This window comes from Caenorhabditis briggsae (genome assembly GCF_000004555.2).
Source record: "Caenorhabditis briggsae complete genome, chrV, whole genome shotgun sequence".
In the NCBI taxonomy this organism is placed as follows: Eukaryota; Metazoa; Nematoda; class Chromadorea; order Rhabditida; family Rhabditidae; genus Caenorhabditis; species Caenorhabditis briggsae.
In genome coordinates this window covers 14391751-14410976 of record NC_013488.2, presented here as the reverse complement: position 1 = coordinate 14410976, position 19226 = coordinate 14391751, and the positions used below count along the sequence as shown (strand labels likewise).

Genomic DNA, 19226 nt, shown 5'->3' with positions numbered 1-19226 from the left:
CCGCTTTCCGCGCACACGCAAATCCGTTGATGCGTGCTTTGAATCGACGACGTCCGTTTCTATGCCAACTCGACGACGCCTCCGGCTCTCAGCAGTTCCGTTGGCTCTCACCTTCTTTCTCTCTCGTGTTCTGTGCCACTTTTACTAGTATTAATTATGAAGAGCTCTGCTTCTGCCGCGACTGGAGGGACTTCTCGTGACACGACACAAAACAAACGAATGATGAAGAAGCCGAAAGCTGTTAGGGTATGTATTCGTGATAAGAGGAACTAGAGGGGATAAGCAACAAAGTTTATTCTATTTCTTCTCGAGCAACACGTTGAGTTAATAAAGTAAAGTGCCCTGCTTGATTTTCTGTTACTGGCGGTGGGAAACCGGTTCTTTCCTGCCACTCACTCTTCCGCTCTATTTGTTCTCTTTTCCTCCAACAAATGATATGATTTGTCAAGTACATCTAACGTGCCGTCGATAGCTCAGTTGGTAGAGCGGAGGACTGTAGAGTCAGTGGGTATCCTTAGGTCGCTGGTTCGAATCCGGCTCGACGGATTTCTTTTTTATTTGTTTTTTATTGGGATGCGATTTCTATTTTTTTTTCAGACTGCTGCTACTGTAGGTGCGCGGCGGAAAGTTCCAGTTTCGATGAGTGGGAATAAGAAAAGGGTTCAAGTGGTGGAGCCCATTCAAACTCAAAATGTCGATGCTCGGAAGGTGGCAGAAGCAGAGAAACGGTTGAATGCGATCCAAGTTCAGAAAGATCGATTGAAGGATCGAGCGGACAAACTGAGTGGAAGTTTGAATAAAACACGAGTTGAATTGAATGCTGCTCAACAGGAAAGAGGAAGGATTCAACAGTTTTGGAGGATCGCTGAGAATGGATTAGATGAAGAACGAGAGAGAACAAGAGGAGTGGAAAGAACAATGTTCGATATGAAGACCCAACAAGCAAATCAAGTTCAACGTCTTCAACAAAAAATTCGAAGTTTAGTATTTCATGCAAAAGTGAATCGAAATGCTGGAACTCAATCTGAACCAATTCCACCAACCGGAGGACTAGAAAGTGTGGAATGCCAGACTTTGGAGGAATTGACAAAAGAGAAGGCAGCGAACATTTTGAGACAATCTGATGATCTTCTTGTTGCATTCATCGCTGAATTGGAAAAGGATAAATTGGAAGCACAAAGTGATTTAAAGTATGCAATTGTGCATTTGGAGCAGCGAATGAAAGAAGAACAAGAGACACAAATGGAGGCGATGAAGGAAGAAAGAGATATCGAAATTGAGGAAATCGGATTGAAACATATGGAACAAATAAGAACAATCGAATCCGCGAACAACGAGCAAACCGCTATGATGCAAGGCAAAATCGACTTTCTACAGGTATTTTTTTAATTCTGGCCAATAAAAATTGATTTTTTCAGGCAGAAATCTCGAATCTTCGAAATATGCGAGATTCTTTGTCGGCTGATTTGGTGGATAGTCGGGAGAGACTTACAGAACAAGCTGCTCTTTTGGGGCAACATCAAGCAAATATCGATGAAATGAGCAAGGAGATTGCAAGACTTCAGGATTACAAGAAAAGTTTCCAGGTAGGAAGAGTACTGTAAACACTAATAGAATGCCCCTCCTATCGTCAACTTTGAACCAAAATATCGTCGGTTCCTGTAAAATATATGAAAAAGTGGTCAACTGACAAAATCTTTATTATAATATCAAACATATTTCATCAGTTCATAATGTTTTGATATCTTTCACAGCAACCCTAAATTGGTTTTTAAAATTTAAAATTTCAAAATTAGGTTTTTGAGAAACATCTGATCTCTTTGTTCGATATAAACTTTCAACGAATTCTGAAAATCGTTTCAGCGCGACATGCGAAACGTGGAAAATATGAGAAAAGAAGTGGAGAAATACAAAGAACTCAACGATATCATAATGGGAGAATTCGAGAAAATCGAAAAAGAGCGAGACCAACTTTTGGGCGAAGTCGAGCGAAATCTGGGACGGCTAGAAATCAGCAATCAACAAAAATTCGAAAGGCTGGAAGAGCGAGGAAAGAAGTTGTAGTGAAATTTGAATTTTTTATTCATCATTTTCAAAGTTTACAATTCATAATAATTCATAAATTTTTTGGTTTGGCATAATAGAAATTTGTTTAAATTCAAAGATATGAAAAGGCACATAAAACTTTTTGATCCGGTGTATACTGTTATTGTCTTTAATTTGAGGGAGGGGAAGAGAAAACAAAATAAAAAGGGGGAAACCGAATTGAAACCTAAATATGAAAATAAAATTTTTTTAAAAGTTTTTTTTTGAATTTTTTTGTAAAAAATTTATGCCCATCCTCCGGTAAGTTTATGGAAAAGTTCTTCATTAAGCGTTTGTGATTGTTCTTTACTTCTCATTGATAGGAAAATATAGCCTCCAATGAACTCGTGAACCACTTTACAATCGGCCGAGAGAGGCTTGAATTCGATATCTTCGTCTTCGAATTGAATCTGAAAAAAATTATGAATTCAGATTTTTTTGAATAGTTTATTAAAAATTTATAAACTCAGAATTTTTTTAAATACATTTTTTAAAAATTTATAAATTCAGAAATTTTTTTGAATAAATTTTTTGGAAGTTTATAAACTCAGAGGTTTTTTTTCGAAGAAATGGGTCTTTTTCAAATTGTAAGCATACTGTAAAACCTATAATAGAAGGGCTCCCTAACTTTTAACTTTGAGCCAATTTATCTCGGCTTCTCGGAAAAATTTTCCACTGATAAATTGTTTATCATAAAATCACCAATATTTTATCAGTTGACATATTTTTGATATCTTTTATAGGAGCCGAGATAATGGAGCCGAAACTTTACAGAGTGGGGGCACTTCTATCACAGGTTTATCCGGTTTGATGTTTTGATATTTTGATAGCAGTTGAATTACAGAAAATTAAAATTTATCTTCTAACCTTAAGATGCCGAATCTCCCAATTGACATGCCACTTCTTCATATTCGAGAATCTCCACGTCTTCAAACTCTCTCCATTATCCATATTTAATTTTGCCAATCGATTGATCGCCACTGCAACCAATTCAGCCTTTCTGGCATTTCGGAATCTTACAATAAAATAGTGAATTCCATGTTCTGGAAGTGCTTGCCACGCCCGAATGTACTGTAACTTTGCTTCGGTGGCTGTGAGTTGTCGAACATTTCCATGTGCATCTGATACTCGCTGCTGGATTGATTGTTTGCTTTTCGCTCTTCTAACGTATTTGGAAGATATATATTCTTCGACATTGAAATCGTTTGGCAGTTTGACAGCATTCGCTTTTCTAGAGGATGTGTTGTTTCCATTTTCGCTTCCGTTGGCTGAAAAAATATTTTTTCAACATTTGATTCAATTTTCTAAACTCACCATTTTGCATTTTCAACAAATTTTTGATGGATTCAACTTCAGATTGGAATGATGAATCAGCCATGGTCTTTCCTCTGGATGCCAATCGACACGCAGCCATCCATCTAGCATATTGAATCTCTGAATCACACTTCAAAATGAAATCCATCATTCCTTCAGCAGTTGGAACTAATAATTTGATATGATATTTTTGTTGATTGACTGAAACATCCGGACTGACTTCGCATCCCTTCAACGAGAAATTTCCCAGTGGAGCTGAGTTTGTATCAGCGGAGCTTTGATGATATGTCAAATATAGGTCACGGAAGGAGAAAAATGCTCGTTTGAATCCCTTGAATGCAGCTAACTTTTTGGGTTTCATATATTTCAAATAGTCAGTCAACTCTGGAATTTGTGTCAAATCTGACCGTCTGTTGAGAGCTGCAGCATCAAGATTGTGTTCAAGTTCATCCAGAAGAATATCCACGTCATCTTTATTATTGTCTTCTGGTTCTGGAGAGTCTCTTTGGAGGGTGGCTTGAAGTTGAAGGGCAGCAAAGAGTGTAGCTTCCTCTTCAGTGTGATCGTATTCATCAAGAAGGATACTCCATTTGGCTTGTTCGTAAAGTTGATTGATTCTCACTGGATCATACTTTGGATTCAAATCGAAGAAATTCATGAATTTGAATCGGAGAAGAACAATATCTCCTTCAAATATTCCTTGTTCCATGAGAGATCTGCTAGAATCCAACCATCCACGATTGATTGCTGCCTTCTCAATATAATTTTGTGGTCGGAAAACAGGTGTATCTTTAGTTGGAGCAAGTCTTGGAGAATGCACAAGAGCATCATCAAATTGCTCATTTTCCAATCCTTCACTGAAACTAATACTTGGCATAATTGGTGTTCTTCTCATAGTATCATTGTATGCTCCTGGAGATGGACTGACTCCTCTTGGAAGTGTATGTCCGTGACGTGGAAGGGTTCCCATTTCATTGGCATTGAAGATGTGACCAGATTGGGAGAGAGCAGGAGACATTCCACGTCGACGATGGTCTAGATTCGATTGGGAAGCGAAAATTGGAGTGGCTTTTCGAAGGGTCATCGGACCGATTGATTCCTCTCCTGGACGCATTGAAACTGGTCCACTGAGATTGTCAGCGTCAGAAGTTCCACGACGAAGATCATCTGGTGGAATGTATCTGGAATTTGAAGTTTATTTATTGCCGTTCTATCAAATAATTACCTCTTCAACGACAATTCCTCTGAATATCGGATTCCGAGATCTCTGCATAACTTCTTGGTGGCTTTGAATGAGTTTACTGAGAAATCAACTCGAGCATCGATCATTTGCATGTCCGGAAGTTGGATTCTGGCATCCTTATGCATTGGAGTGAACTCCAACTGAGTTTCAGCAGTGATTCCATTCTGGTCAAGAGTGGAACGAGTGTGCTGGAGCCATCTTCGTTTCTCGGGCCACCAGAGAGCATGGTCCGACCAATCACGTTCGGTGTCTGAAACAAAAAATATTTGAGTTGCATTTTTGATAAAGGTTTTTGAAAAGATTACGGCAAAAGGGGACCAAAGGAACATTTGGTTAGGGAACCCGATTGGTCTAGATTTCTACAGGTAAAACCTGTAATAGAAGGACCCCTAACTTAATACTTTGAGCCAATTTATCTCGACTCCTGTCAAAGATATCTAAAATGTGTAAACTGATAAAATGTTTATCATAGTATCGTCAACAATTTATTAGTCGACAGATTTTCGATATCTCTCATAGGAAACGAAGACAGTTGAGCTCAAAGTGCATGAATAGAGAGTAGGCTTCTGTTAAAGAATTTATGCCACTTGGGAGTAGAGTGATTTGAAATTCGATGTTAATTTTGTCATCTCTGGTTTTAAGCTACATATCTCCAAAAGATAACTTAAACAAAAAGGTTGTCAACTACAAAATTAACGCTTAATTTTAGTTTCATACAACTGAAAATTTCAAAACTTATAGCATAAAATTGAATGATGTTCAGGCATCAAAAGTTAACCGCTCTAAATTGAACGGGATTACCTTTTGCTAGAGTTCTTTGTATTTTTCATACTTTTTCTAAAGATTTGTATTTTTTGTCTGGTTGAATGAATTTTTAAAAGACCTTCCATATTATTATTTAGCATTCTAAAGCTATTTGGAAAATTTTCAGGTTAGACTGAACCATGTCAATGAACGAATTTCCTTACAAGATCCCTTCCCCGATTTTCAAAATTCAAAACTTCCAAAACCCCGATAATTCATGTTCAAAAATATCTTTTTCTTTTCATAAAACTTGATGGTGTCAAAAACATTTTTCTGTTTTTACGCCCTCTCTGCTCTTGATCATGATGAATGTTAGTTTGTTTGTGTGATCTCAAGGGACCCGCCACATCTATGATTGTGTGTCGGGGTCTGGCCAAGTTTTATGTACCAGTAGAAAGGGAGAGGATGAGACCCTCGGTCCGAAACAATCAGCTTATGTAGATGCGCACACTTGAATAGTCAACAAAAGAGACACATCAACTGGTAGAGGATATCCTCCCCATAAATATTTGATTGGCGGATGAAAAGAAAAAGAAAACGAAGAAGAAGAAGAAGGCCAACTATGAATATTGAGAGAGAGTATAGGATCAGATGACAAGTCAGGCTAAGTTTTGGATTTAAGAGAAATTCGTAAACTAGTACTTTTGGCAGTCTTATCGTAACTTTAAGGCAGTTTTTCTCTATTCCTGTCAAAGATATCAAAAAGTTGTCAATTGATAATTTGTTAATCATAATATCAGAACTGTTTTGTCAGTTGACACCTTGTTGTTATCTTGCATAGGAATTGAGATAATTAAGCTCAAACAGGTTTTACGACATCTGGGTAGCAAATTTGAAAATTTTCTTGCGACATCACGAATTTCCGGTCTTTTTCAGATTCTCTCAATTTTTTTCCAGATTTTTTCTTATTTTTATCTTCATCTTCCTGATGGAGCATCAGATCTTCCTGTCACATATCTCTTCTGCTTCTTTCTGTGTTGTAACAAACGCGTAGGCGAGAATCGAAAAGAAGCAAAATGTGCCAGTGAGAAAAGAAAAAGAAGAGACTTTATGATTGGGAAGATGATCGTTGATATCTTCTTGTGATAACGAATTTTTAGGAAAAAAAAAAGACTTACCACATTCATTGACAAGTTGGAGCATAAGACCACCGATGTGAAGATCTCCACGGACATATACGGATCTGAAAATGTGATGGCAAAATTAGGAAATAATGATAAAATATTGCAATGGAAGTAGATTGTGTATTCAACTTCGCCTATTTTTTAGAACTAAACATTTTTGTCTCACCTTGAAATGTTCAAATCGGTGACCAAAATTGGCAACTGCCATGTTCCATCAATGATGGAGGATCCTTCAACAAGGTGTGCCATTCTGGCAGATGTTTCAGGTTAAAACCACTGGAAAAAATACTGATTAGAACAAACAAATCAATATACGAATGATGGGGACAAAAGGTATGCATAGATAGCGAAAGAGAGAGAAAAAAAAAGAAGAACGTATGTAAACGATAAAAAGGAACAGAAAAAGAGGACGGGATTGCCGGTGCGGACGATCGAACAAACGGACGGACGGCGGAGCAGTACAACAGGCAGAGAGGTCTCTCTCTCTTTTTCTTTATGTGACTCACATCAACACCGTCTCTCTTTCTCTCGTTCCATTGAAAGAAGAGAGTGGGCAGTTGTATAGTGGAACCATAAGAGACGCAGCATTGAAGGACACTCGCCAGGCGGAGGACGTATACGCGGGAATGGGAAGCAGAAGGAATGACAGTAGGCGATGGAGAATAAGAAGAAGACAACATTACACACCCTTCGGAGTCCCCCACCCCGGCTGGCAGCAAGATTTGGAGGAGGAGAAAGATGCCACAGGAAGCTTCTGAAGAAGAAGAAGTATAGGATATCACGGGTAGTTGAGTATTATGAAGGAGAGAAAGAAGTGCAATGAAGGGTAAAAAGGATACTAGCTTTCCATGGTGATTGACGATTCTTTTGTTGGGTTCGGAGGATGGACATATGGTAACCGATTCGAGGTGACAGGAGGGCATTTTTTGTTTAGAAGTCATTAATTTCGAATTCAAACTTCACATGTGTACCGTAAAACCTGTTGGTGACAGTTTGGGTGCCCTTCTATTAGGGGGTTTACTGCAGTTACTGTACTGTAATGACAACATGATTGAGACTTGCAGGAGTCAGTTTCTAATTTCCAATTACAGAAAATACGAAAATGCAGTTTGATTTGTGTTGTGCATTTTCAGACTCATCCGAAAAGTACTTCTGGAGATTCATAGAACGAATTTGAAATGTAATATAAATTCACCGTAACTTTATGAAAGGAACTTTCCCTGGCATACTGTAATGAAAATAAGGACTGCATAGGGAAAATTTGAATTCTTCTCTACGTACAGTAACGTTCAATAAGACATACAAAAACGTATTTTTCAGTTGATTTTCGCCCATTTTGATCATTTTCCGGAGTTTGGAGCTTGGCTATCAAGTGTCTGACAACTTTGAAAATTTTAGAGGGTGTGAAACAGACATATATTAAAAACTTCGCCTTCACAGAATTTAGTTTTTCAGATATTTGCCGATTTCCGAAAAACACCTTCTTCCCGTTTTCAGAACGAAAAATGACGAAAAAGGGTTTGAGCTTATTTTTCTTGGCTCATATGCAAGATATCAAAAATGTGTCAACTGAGATAAAACATTTGTATTATTATGAAAAACAATTTATCAGTGCACAATTTTTTGATAACTTTCCCAGGAACTGAGATAAATTGGCTCAAGAATAAGGGATCTTCTATTACAGGTTTTATGGTTTTGGTTTTCAGATTCACTCTAATTATCAATTCCTTAATTCATCATTCAAGACAAAGACAAATAATGAGTACTTACAAGTTATGAACACTACAAAAATCACAATTTATTAGAAAGTCGTCTCGGATTTTCAACAGATTTCTCAGAAAATTTGCATTTTAGTATTTGTAAAACAGTTAATTTTATCGGCTTTGTTAGCAGAATCATCGCAAGTGTAGAAGCGAATCCGTGGAATGTCAGAAATATGAAAGAAATCTTAGCAACTGCTGAAAATTGGAAACTTTTGGTTTTGGATTTCTGGACTCACATTCATGTCTGACTCCGAAGAATGCAGCAAAAATGAAAAGTGAATTGGGTATACCCAACATGATACCGTGAATTGCAGTCTGAAATTTTGCATGATTCAAAAAACTAAATTATCAAAAAATACCTGAATTGATAAAGTGATCAGTAACATGTTATGCATTCTGACAACTGCCGCCGATTGATGTGAGTTCTCTTTTAAATTTCTGCTCAAATAAATTGTGGTTGAAGTCGTTGAGGTTATTGTAATGATAACCACAAATAACCAAATTATCATGTTGTACAGAGAAATTGGATCTTCAAATGGCGCAGCAACTATGACATTGGGACATATGACAAGAATTGAAGATTCTGGGTAACGGTTCGAAAGATTCTGACGAATTATATGTTGCTGCTCCAATCCGATATGATATGTGATACAGTTTGCAACAATGAAACCGATTAAAACTATACGGAAGATATATGTTTTGATTTTCAGATAAATGTAAAACCTGCACGATTTATAGTCCAACATATTCGCTCGAAATCGAAACATGAACATTTCGAAAACCGAGTAAGCTGTTTCTAAAAAATTATCTTTTAAATGGCTATTGTCAGATTCTTGACAATGTCAAGTTAACATACGATATATCATTGACACAATGATCAAAAATTGAAATAAACCACTGAATCCCCACTGAGAGAGGAATCCAGTAAACCTGAGAAGTGGAAGGGGAAGATGAACGACAGGAACCAGGAACCAGGAATTCAAAATTTCAGCAAGAAGATTTCTGAAAAAGCGGATGTGTAAAATATCTCAAATTTCCACCAACCCCAAAGGGTGCCAGATCAAAAATAGTTTATAGGTTTCGAAATACGTGGATTTGGTTTGCAACAGTGCGATAATTGCGACAATATAAACGGGAAGAGAAAGTATTAACACAAAATGTAATATCCAAAAATATTCATCTTTCTCCGAACTCGAGCAATCCATTTTTTCCTTTTTTTTTGGAGAATGAATTGTGAAGTTGAGTGGTTGTTAGGTTTAGGCAGGAGATTTGATTATATGTTATTTGAGTTGGTGGAATTTTGATCAACAAATCGTGCTTTTTCAGGTACCTGGCTCTGGAACAAAACATAATTGGGGTTGAAATGTGCTCATTAAATTTTTTACGAAAGAAAAAATCCTATGATTTTTAGCCTCGTCAGCTTTCTTTATTCAAAGAAAGACGTTTTTTTTAAATTGAAATGCTTCGAAAGTTATGTACTGACATAATTTTAATTAGAAACAATCCAAAAAAATCGAAATCCTTGAAAACGCCATTTTCTTTTTCTACCGGTTACATTTTTCCTGTGTCAAATATCTAAATTATCCCGTTTCCCCTCCCCTACTCAGATCGGCCTCGTGAGGGGCATTTTTTCTGAGTCTTTCATGTCCTGCCCTCTAATGTTTTATTACACCTGATCAATAAACAAATTAAGTTAAAAATGGTTCAATTGTCGAAAAAGTTACAAAATCAAAAACGCGTTTTGCTTTTCCAGTCCTGAGCCACATCCTTGTGGAATTTTACTAAAATTCTCAACTCAAAAAGCACTTTTTTTAGCCTTCTCCTAATTTTTCAAACGGAGCTGACTAGCTCTGATCAATTTTTCAAGCAAACTTCCTTTTGATTTTTTTGTTCATCTGCTATACATATCCATACTCTACCAGCCAGTAACTACACTACTAATTGCTCTCTTTATCCAAGTATCCGGTTTTTCGCCCTCGGATCACCAACTTTTCCCGTTACTTTCTATTTTTCTCCTTCTTCCATATTACGCAATACTGCTATGTCATGAAAAGAACGTTTTTGCTGTATTTCTACCTATTTTGGCATTTTCAAGTTTTAACTGAACGTGTTGATCCTCTGGAATCTTTGATAAGAAATGGATGGTTGATGTTGAGAGATTACGGAGAGAAAATGATTTCAAATATTGCCATTCCCAGAACTTCTGATGTTCCTGAAGGGGTTTCATCCAATTTTCAGTTGGATCCTGATAAACAGAAAGCCTTGGATACAATTACACAGGTACTCCAAAATTTTAGAGAATTTTGTTCTGAATGAATATTTCAGATGATGAACACATGCCCAAGAGGGTATCCGGTTCAAGAAATCAAAGGAGTTTGGCACATCACAAGAATCAGCAAACGGATGCTTCACACTGTCTTTGTGGATATTCATGAGGCAATTGAAAAACTGTCAACTGGCGGATCAGTTAGTTCCAGAAAATCGTTGTTTTCTTTGTTCAAAAGTCATCCGATAATGAGGTGTTTTCAAGTTACAAGTAAGTTTAGAAACAAATTAGGGACTATTTTTGACTCCGCCTAAAAAGTTTTACAACTTCAAAATTTGATTCAGAGAATAGTAAGCGAATAAAAAGTTTTATAGGGAGCTCATAATTCCCCGAACTCAAATTGAACTAGCATAAAATTTGAGTAAATCGTTGTATTGGGCTCAAACTTGGAGTAAGGCAATTCAAATATTTCATCAGTAAATTGACCAAGTTTCAAATTATTTGATCAACTTTGAGGGGAGTTATCGCTTGTCAAATTTGCTTTATCTCATGAAAATCACAACGGTGTGCAAGAAAAATTATGCAGTTCATCTTTGGACAATCATAACAATACCTAGACTTGAGGAATCGCTTTGGAAATTTCACTAGCTTTGAATCAAGCGTAAAATTATCGTTCTACCAATTTTCGTGGTGTCAAGACACTTATGTCTAAAGATGTACCCGTTTTTATCGGTCCAGGTTATTGTGGGACGCTCTGTAGAATAGAATTAGGAATAAAATTAGTCGAGAGTTTACCTTCAAACTTTTACAACTCCGAATTTCGATTTTCAAAATTTTAAGCCAACAAACAAAGTTTTACTATGCGATTTTAGTACTCGACGACTCCACTTCTTCTCCATTCGAATTCTCCTACCGCTCAACTGACGACCAACGAAAATCAATAATCGGTCATGCATCGCGTGCTTCAACGACCCAAATTACTCTCCACCTAGCATCCATAATTGACATTCCCCTTTCTGTTGTTCATGCAAATTCCCATTTCCTAATCCTCTCTCAAACCGATACGGTACCTACTCCATGTGATAGTTTTCTGGTTCTCGAGAGAAATCCAACTATTTCTTCTTCTTCTTCTGTATCTAGTGAAATATCTCAAGTTCTTGGTTCTCTTGGTGCCCACTCAGCTGCCAACCCAATAATTTCTATGAATCACTGCAATGATCTTCCAACCAAAATTCTCCCCTCTAGTGAGTCGAATTCTATTATCCGACCTGCGTCGGAAGTATTGAACTCTAATTCTAATGTTAATTCTTTGCCAAAATTGAAAAAGCTTTTATAATAAATCTATTTCTTCATTTCAACCATTTCTGAAATAAGTGGAGGAATCTGAATCGGGGGACCAGGTGCAACTGGGGCTATAAATGGTGGAATTGAAACTGGCTGAACTGGGATTGGAGCAGGAGTCAGATGACGTCCACGATCTGAAAATCATTAAAAATTAGGATCCAATGACGCACGAAATATGGTGTTACTTGGATCCGGACTCTTAACCATCAAATCCTTATAATTATTCTCCATCTGTCTAACCACATCAGCATTTTCCGATGTTTGAATCATTCTTGGACGGAGGACAGTGAACGAAATTTCATAGGAAGGAGAAATATGCATAATAGCTCCACAGTTTGTATCATTTCCACAGTAATAGGGAGCCGAGAATACAGTCACAATTTTCCGATTGAACATGAAATTGAATCCATCTTGAGACACCTCATGAGCTCTCACAATCAACGATAATCCCAGCTTTTTCATGAAATCCGTAAGTGCTTTTTCTCCGAAAACCACCGAAATCGCTCGTTGCTGAAAATGGAGAAATTTGAGCTTTTCAGATTTTAAACAAACCTGATTAATTGCAAACGCATTACACTTGTCTTGTGTCGGATCTGCCCACATCAAATCCACCTGAAGTCCCTCGTCACAAGTTTTTGGTGTGTTTGGTTTTTTGAGATTTCGGAACGATTCCCATGAATTGCAGTTTTGGGAGATTCCGCCGTGCATACATAGGATTTTCTGACCGACTCGAGCGCAGAGAGGAAGTTCATTGAATACATTCTGCAATTATTGGCACTATAGTAAGTTACCGTAAAAATCTCCGAAGGGCCCTCCAATAGGCGGGGGTCCTTTCTATTTTCTCGGCTGTTTTTTCTCGAAAATTTTCAGGACTCTCGTTCAAGATTAATGAACAATTTCACTAAAATTGAGCAATGTTGTGAACACAAAATAGTGTTTCAACAATTCTCGGTGAAATTATAACATTTCCGGAATATTTCCCGAAAATGTACGGAATTTTTCTTTTAGAGGGGCCGTTTTATTGAAGGGGGCCTTCAATTTTTTTGAATTTGGCACCAAAATGCGGGCGTCCAGTCAAAAAAGTACTTGAATTCTCAAAGTTTCAAAAGAAAATTATATGCTTAGGCTGAATCGCGTTGCTTTGCTTTAATTGGGACACCCGCATTTTTCCGCCAAATTTGAAAAATTATGGGTTTGAATTTGAAAAATTAAATTTTATTTTTGGTTTGTGATGTTTTTTTCACTAAACCCCTAGATAGCCGACTTGTCTCTTACATTTTTCAAACAACTCCTTCAGTTTTACTTGTAGCTTCTGCCTATTCTCGTTTTTCCCCACTACTAACCTGGTAACGCTTCCACATACGTGTTCCTCTCTTTCTCGCTAACTCCTCATGAAACCCGTACAACCGATTCATCTTCATGCATTCATGGTTTCCACGCAACAAATGAACCACATGAGGGTACCTGATTTTGTAGCAGAAGAGAAGAAGAGACACTTCCAGGGACTTTGCACCACGATCCACGTAGTCTCCAAGGAAGAGAAATTGAACTTTCGGAGGGTATCCAACGGCATCGAAATAACGAATCAGAGAGTCTAGTTGGCCATGAATATCACCGAAAATAGTGACAGGATGCTCGATTTGAAGCATTGCTGGCAGTGGTTTTAGTGTTGATTCAGTCTGGAATCGGTGTAGTTGGCATATATTTATATATCAGTTTTCAAATATCAATTTTCTAGGTTTGACCGAGATTATTGAGATAAAAAGTCGGTGATTCCAAAAAAACAAACCTTATCCAAAATCGTGAGCATCTGTTTATCACAAAACGCATCCAAACATCTCCATTGCAAAAGATGATCAATGATCCGTTGAGCCAGCTGATCGACTGATTCTCCATCGAAAATGTCAGTTTTTCGAATACTTTTCATGATTCAAAACGAGTTAGGAATAAGTGGGTATGGCTTGTTGGTTTACGAAAAACTTTTAAATTTTTTAGTTCCACGAAGAATTTTTTTGAACTTTTAAAACGAAATACCGTATTTCCCCATACTAATTGACTTCCCCTAACTTTGAACCTGTATATCTCGGTTCCTGTGAAAAATATCGAAAACTGGTCAACTGACAAACTATTTATCGTAATTTTGAAAATATTCTGTCAATTAACCACTTTTCGATATCTTTGACAAGAATCGAGATAATTAAGCTTAAGAATTATAGAGGAAATACGGTGCGGCAACTTTCATTATCAATACACAGTTTTTTTTTTCAATTTTGCAAGGTGTGGCAAACAAAGTTCCGTTTCATCAGTATATCATATTGTTGTCTTTTGTTTCATTTTCTTCATTTTTATGATCTTTGTTACAGCTTCTATAAATAAAACAATCTTCAAGTCTACTAAAAGTTCCAGTCTAAAACAATGAGTTTCCTGACTATCATCTTCTTCTTATCTTTATTAATTAGCTCTATCTATTGCGATCGCTATAGATCATCTGAATCAAAATCGTCGTCATCTTCGGAATCTTCGGGATTTAAAGAATCCATTTCAACGCCACCTGTTTTTCCCGTGGACGACTTCCCAGTTCCGGAACAAATATTACAGTCTGTCACCGATGATAAACCTTATAAAACCGCAAAAACAAAATTGTCATTATTGTGAATGATTTCATTTAGAAAAATAAATTTGTGCGTGTGTGTGTTTGAACTGAAAACATTCTGAACGCAATGTGTCTTGATCTATAACTTTGTGCTGTGTACGTAGACTATAAACGATAGTCTATTTTAAAACCAGTTATCAGTTTATTGATATTTTTCATCATCGTAGTTCGTGGCCGGGTAAGGCTGGTCGCTATAAAAAAGGAAGAGGTTGTGTTGTTGTGGGTGTCTGGATTTTAACTTTATGCTTTGTTATCTTTTTTCTGATGATGAGGAATTTTCCTGTTTGGGTAGTAGAAATTTTTATTACGGCATAGCAATTGTTGCCTTCCAGTATATATTCTGTCTTATATGATTTTTTGACCCGTATTTCTCCTGGACACTATCTTATCTCCTCTATCTCCGTTTCTAGAGTATATGCAAAAAATTGTCAGGAAAAAAACATATTGTAATAATCTGTCGCACATTTTTAGTTGACATTTTTATATATACAGCAGAACCTCTAATAGAACGACCCCAGACTGTCAAGTTCGAGCTATTTTTTCTTGGCTCCTATGCAAGGTATAATAAAAGTGTCAACTGATAAAATAATTGTGATTTTATGATGAATAATTTATCAGCTGACATTTTTTGACATCTTTTACAGGATCCGAGATAAATTGGCTCCAAGTCGAAGCAAAGGGACTCATTCTAATAGAGTGTTTACAGGAGCCTAAATGAATAATTTTTCAGTTTTTGTTAAATTTCACTTTTTTCCAGACATGAATCTATTTCTAGTCATGGCTAACTGGACATCTCAAACTCCTCCATCATCCGCAGTTCCTGTTCTAAAACCATCTGAAGACTCCAAAGTTCGAAGACCCAGCCGAGATTCCACTAAATCGATCGAATCACAAAAATTGGATGATACGAAACCATTGTAAACTCTTTATTTGAATATTGCATTAAATAAACCATTACATACCGTAAAACATACCGTAAAACATACCGTAAAACCTGTATTAGTAGGGCCCTCCAAGAGATGCTTGGCAAAATAGAAGGACCTCTTTCAAAATGTGTTGTTTGAAACTAAAAATTCGCGTACGATTCCAGTGAACAATTTTCCAGAAGTTTCACAATTTCACAGGATATTGTTGAAACTTTTTTTTTGCCCAACTTTTTGTGAAATTGATAGATTGTTATGAATTTCAAACGAGTATTCACCGAATTTGTCGATGAAAATTTCAGAAAAAAATGGCGGGAAAATGAGAAGGGTCCTCCGCAATGTGTGACTACCGATTGTCACTTACCGGTAACCTACCGGTAAATTTGAAAACTACCGAAAATTTACCGGTATTTTCCAAATTTTGAAAAAAAAAACAGAAAATTTTCCTAGAAATTACCGGTAGTTTTCGGTTACCAGTAAATTACCAGTCAGTTACCAGTAAATTACCGGTAAGTTACCGGTAAAATTACCGGTAAATTCACCGAAACCGTACCGATAGCACACACTGGTCCTCCGGAAGAACCTTGTTAGAGTGTTCCGGTATTATTGAACACATGGAAGAAGCTTGTTTTCCCTTCTAGCTATCACTTTTTTGGGTACTCCTTGCGCCGTTCATCATTAACCAAACAGTTAATATGTTAGCTGATAAAAAATGATGGGGGTGTTCAAAACAAAAGTCTAACCGTATAAAATTGGAACATTTTGAGTCATTATTGTACGCTGAATCTACTATGATTGCTCTTCTCATACTTTTTCTGGCTGCGAGTTCCGCCACAAAAGAAATTGAGGAAACTTTGGATGCTGTGAGTCCATCATTTTTACAAAGCCCGCTATTTTTTTTCAAAATTTGAAAAAATTTTTAGGCAGACTATATTGCATATTACGGGTATCCCGTGGAGAGGCATTATGTTACAACAGATGACGGTTACACAAGTGAGGTGCAAAGGATTCCATCTGGAAGGGATGGTGAGTGACTTTGATCTCAATTATCTCGGTTCCTATAAGAAATATCAACGTTTTGTAAACTGATAAAATGTTGGTAATATTATGATAAGTAATTTATCAGTTGACAACATTTAGATATCTTTCACATGAATCGAGATAATTGAGCTCGAATTGAACGTATAGAGTGGACTTCTATTAGAGCAATACGGTAAAAACTGTTACTTTCCTTCGTGAGATGTAACTTTCCAGAAAGACTTATCGAAGGTTGCTCCAAAAAGCGTCCGATCGTATTCTTCATGCATGGTCTGTTTGCCTCCTCCTACTTATATCTATTCAATTTACCATCTCAAAGTCCTGCGTTCGTTTTCGCTGATGCTGGGTTTGATGTGTGGCTTGGAAACGTTCGTGGTACGGAGTACGGTATGAACCACACAAAGTTCGATGCGAAGGATCCGAGCTTCTGGAACTTTACGTAACTGGATTTTTTGTAACTAGCCAGACCCCTGAACACCCATTTTAGATTGTACGACTACTCACACTACGATCTCCGCCAACAAATCGAGTATGCTTTGGAGGAAACTGGCCAGGAATCATTATTCTATGTAGGACACAGCCAAGGAACCACTGTGATGTTTGCAAGACTTGCAGAAGCAGATGCCACGTGGCAAAACAAAATTAGATTATTTTTTGCCTTGGGACCAACTGCCGGATTCCTAAAACCATTGATGCCATTCACGTTGCTCGAGAAAGGTCTTTTACAGAAGTTGATTCAGTATGTACTAGATGGAAGGTTCGGGATCCAGCCAGTTCAAATTCCAAAAACCTTATTATCACATCTCGCTGATTTTTGCTCTTCACCATTCCTTTCTCATCTGTGCTCAGCTGGATTTCATATCGCATCGGGTCTGGAAAAACTGGGTCAAGTTAATGCAGTGAGTTCTTTGGGAAGGTAAAACATACAAAGACAAGTTTTCAGTCGAGACTTCCAATCATTTTGAGCCATTTTCCATCGGCAACTTCCACACTGAACATGCTCCACTGGATGCAAATTTTCAAATATCATGAATTGAGAAGATTAGATTTAGGAGCTGAAAGAAATATGATTGCTTATGGACAAGAAGAAGCGCCTAAATTGGATATTGGAAATATTGTGGCACAAACGATTTTGTACTTTAGGTAGGTTTCCAAAAGATCTGACGAACGAGATATGAACATCACCTCTCATTAAGATATTAAAAACACATTTATCAGTTGATTTTCGGCCATTTTGACCATTTTCAGGTCTGGCGCTCGGCTGTCAAGTTTGCGATCACTTTGAAAATTCTGGAAGGCTTAAAACAGACCTAGATTGAGAACTTTGCATTCACATAATTTTTGAAATTTCCTTGTTTTTTAGCTATTTGTCGATTTCTGGAGGACATCTCTTTTTTAATGTTTTTGTACTGAAGACGTGAAAAAAAGCATGTGTCTTTTAGAAATCGGCAAATAACTGAAAAAATAGGAATTTGCAAAAAAATTCTGTAAATGCAAAATTTTCAATCTGTCTATTTGAAACTTTCCAAAATTTTCAAAGTGATCGCAAACTGGGATACTTGACAGCCGAGCTCCAGACGTTTTTGTATCTATTATTGACCGGTACTGTATATATTTTTTCAGTAAGGATGACAGGATCACAGATGAGGTGGATGTGCGGGAGATCATAATGAAACAGATGGGACCTGGACTCATAGAAAATTACGATTTGGATCATTTCACTCATTCGGATTTTGCGATTGGCCTACGAGCGACAGATGAAGTATACAAACCGATTATCTATAGAATATACAAAGAAATTCAAAAGAATGGGTGTTAAACTAAATTGTTAGACTCTGATAAATAAATAAAATTTCTATTTTTTCAATTAAAGTTGCTGGAAAAAAAACTAGACGGCTTTAAAAAGTAAACTATGTTTTGCAAAGTGAAGCCACCACGATTACTAGTTTTATGACCCGATTACTATCACTACTGGGTCAAAGGACTGCGTCTTCTGTTCTGAACGCTTCTTGCCCTTCTTATCGAATTCGCAGATCGAGAACTCGTTTTTTTGTTAGTTAAAAGAACGACTAAAATGGTTTGGTTAATAAATATTTGGTCGTATAAAAGGAAACGATGAAACCAATTGAATTCACAGTTCAACGAAGATAACATCTTCTTCTACGATGAAGGTGGTCTTCTTCTCCACTGTGATTCTTTTTCACCAGGTGATAGCCGGTGAGTTATAATACTTTCAAAATTCGTTCTGATCATTAACTAAAAGCATTCAGGTGGCGGAGGATCGTATGTGAAGGCTCCAGGTGGTAGTGGCGGAGGCGGTGGTTACGCTTCTGCTGCTGCTCCTCCAGCACCATATGCTTCGACTGGATATGCTTCAGGCGGTGGAGGCGGAGGCGGCGGTGGAGGCGGTGGTGGTGGTGGAGGATACGCCAGCGCATCTGGAGGAGGTGGTGGCGGAGGATATGCATCTGGAGGCGGAGGAGGATCATCAGGAGGATACGCTAAACCACCCGGAGGAGGTGGTGGCGGATATGCATCCGGAGGAGGAGGAGGCGGCGGTGGAGGAGGTTACGCATCTGGAGGCGGGGGAGGAGTGTCGTCAGGAGGATATGCCAAGCCATCCGGAGGAGGTGGAGGATATGCATCCTTAGGGTACCGAGCTCGAATTG

The 19226-nt window shown here is 37.5% G+C and overlaps 8 protein-coding genes and 1 non-coding gene across 9 annotated transcripts in view; 6 read left to right on the top strand and 3 right to left on the bottom strand.

The window, feature by feature from the left end:
- Positions 1-156: 156 nt before the first annotated feature.
- On the top strand, positions 157-2064 carry CBG04559 (the record flags this gene model as incomplete). Its single annotated transcript, XM_002637730.1, has 4 exons — positions 157-246; positions 598-1377; positions 1419-1586; positions 1864-2064. 4 exons carry the CDS (start codon positions 157-159, stop codon positions 2062-2064), a joined length of 1239 nt encoding a protein of 412 aa, XP_002637776.1.
- Positions 463-546, top strand: CBG28511. Its single transcript is given in 2 exon segments — positions 463-500; positions 510-546. It is a non-coding gene (tRNA).
- A 266-nt stretch (positions 2065-2330) lies between the features above and the next one.
- Positions 2331-6819, bottom strand: Cbr-unc-112 (the record flags this gene model as incomplete). Its single annotated transcript, XM_002637729.1, has 6 exons — positions 2331-2495; positions 2953-3353; positions 3400-4580; positions 4625-4892; positions 6565-6629; positions 6737-6819. 6 exons carry the CDS (start codon positions 6817-6819, stop codon positions 2331-2333), a joined length of 2163 nt encoding a protein of 720 aa, XP_002637775.1.
- Positions 6820-8361: 1542 nt separating this feature from the next.
- Cbr-srh-17 lies at positions 8362-9538 on the bottom strand (the record flags this gene model as incomplete). The annotated part of the gene is made up of 5 exons (XM_002637728.1): positions 8362-8528; positions 8570-8648; positions 8693-9129; positions 9190-9335; positions 9378-9538. 5 exons carry the CDS (start codon positions 9536-9538, stop codon positions 8362-8364), a joined length of 990 nt encoding a protein of 329 aa, XP_002637774.1.
- An 841-nt stretch (positions 9539-10379) lies between these two features.
- Positions 10380-11543, top strand: CBG04556 (the record flags this gene model as incomplete). The annotated part of the gene is made up of 3 exons (XM_045238106.1): positions 10380-10613; positions 10659-10907; positions 11472-11543. The coding sequence occupies 3 exons, from the start codon at positions 10380-10382 to the stop codon at positions 11541-11543; spliced, it is 555 nt and encodes a 184-aa protein (XP_045092711.1).
- Positions 11544-11940: 397 nt separating this feature from the next.
- Positions 11941-13870, bottom strand: CBG04555 (the record flags this gene model as incomplete). The annotated part of the gene is made up of 4 exons (XM_045238105.1): positions 11941-12077; positions 12129-12453; positions 12496-12705; positions 13733-13870. 4 exons carry the CDS (start codon positions 13868-13870, stop codon positions 11941-11943), a joined length of 810 nt encoding a protein of 269 aa, XP_045092710.1.
- Positions 13871-14358: 488 nt separating this feature from the next.
- On the top strand, positions 14359-14598 carry CBG27217 (the record flags this gene model as incomplete). Its single annotated transcript, XM_045238104.1, has 1 exon — positions 14359-14598. The coding sequence occupies one exon, from the start codon at positions 14359-14361 to the stop codon at positions 14596-14598; it is 240 nt and encodes a 79-aa protein (XP_045098326.1).
- Positions 14599-16310: 1712 nt separating this feature from the next.
- Cbr-lipl-8 lies at positions 16311-18376 on the top strand (the record flags this gene model as incomplete). The annotated part of the gene is made up of 6 exons (XM_002637725.2): positions 16311-16382; positions 16443-16545; positions 16774-16996; positions 17045-17456; positions 17501-17700; positions 18181-18376. The coding sequence occupies 6 exons, from the start codon at positions 16311-16313 to the stop codon at positions 18374-18376; spliced, it is 1206 nt and encodes a 401-aa protein (XP_002637771.2).
- Positions 18377-18722: 346 nt separating this feature from the next.
- CBG04553 overlaps positions 18723-19226 on the top strand; it is a gene marked incomplete at both ends in the record, with an annotated part of 3330 nt that continues 2826 nt past the window's right edge. The window contains 2 exons of the mRNA XM_045238103.1: positions 18723-18774; positions 18828-19226. The exon at positions 18828-19226 is cut by the window's right edge and continues 1368 nt beyond it. Coding sequence (XP_045092709.1) covers positions 18723-18774; positions 18828-19226 — 451 coding nt within the window. The remainder of the gene's footprint in view (positions 18775-18827) is intronic.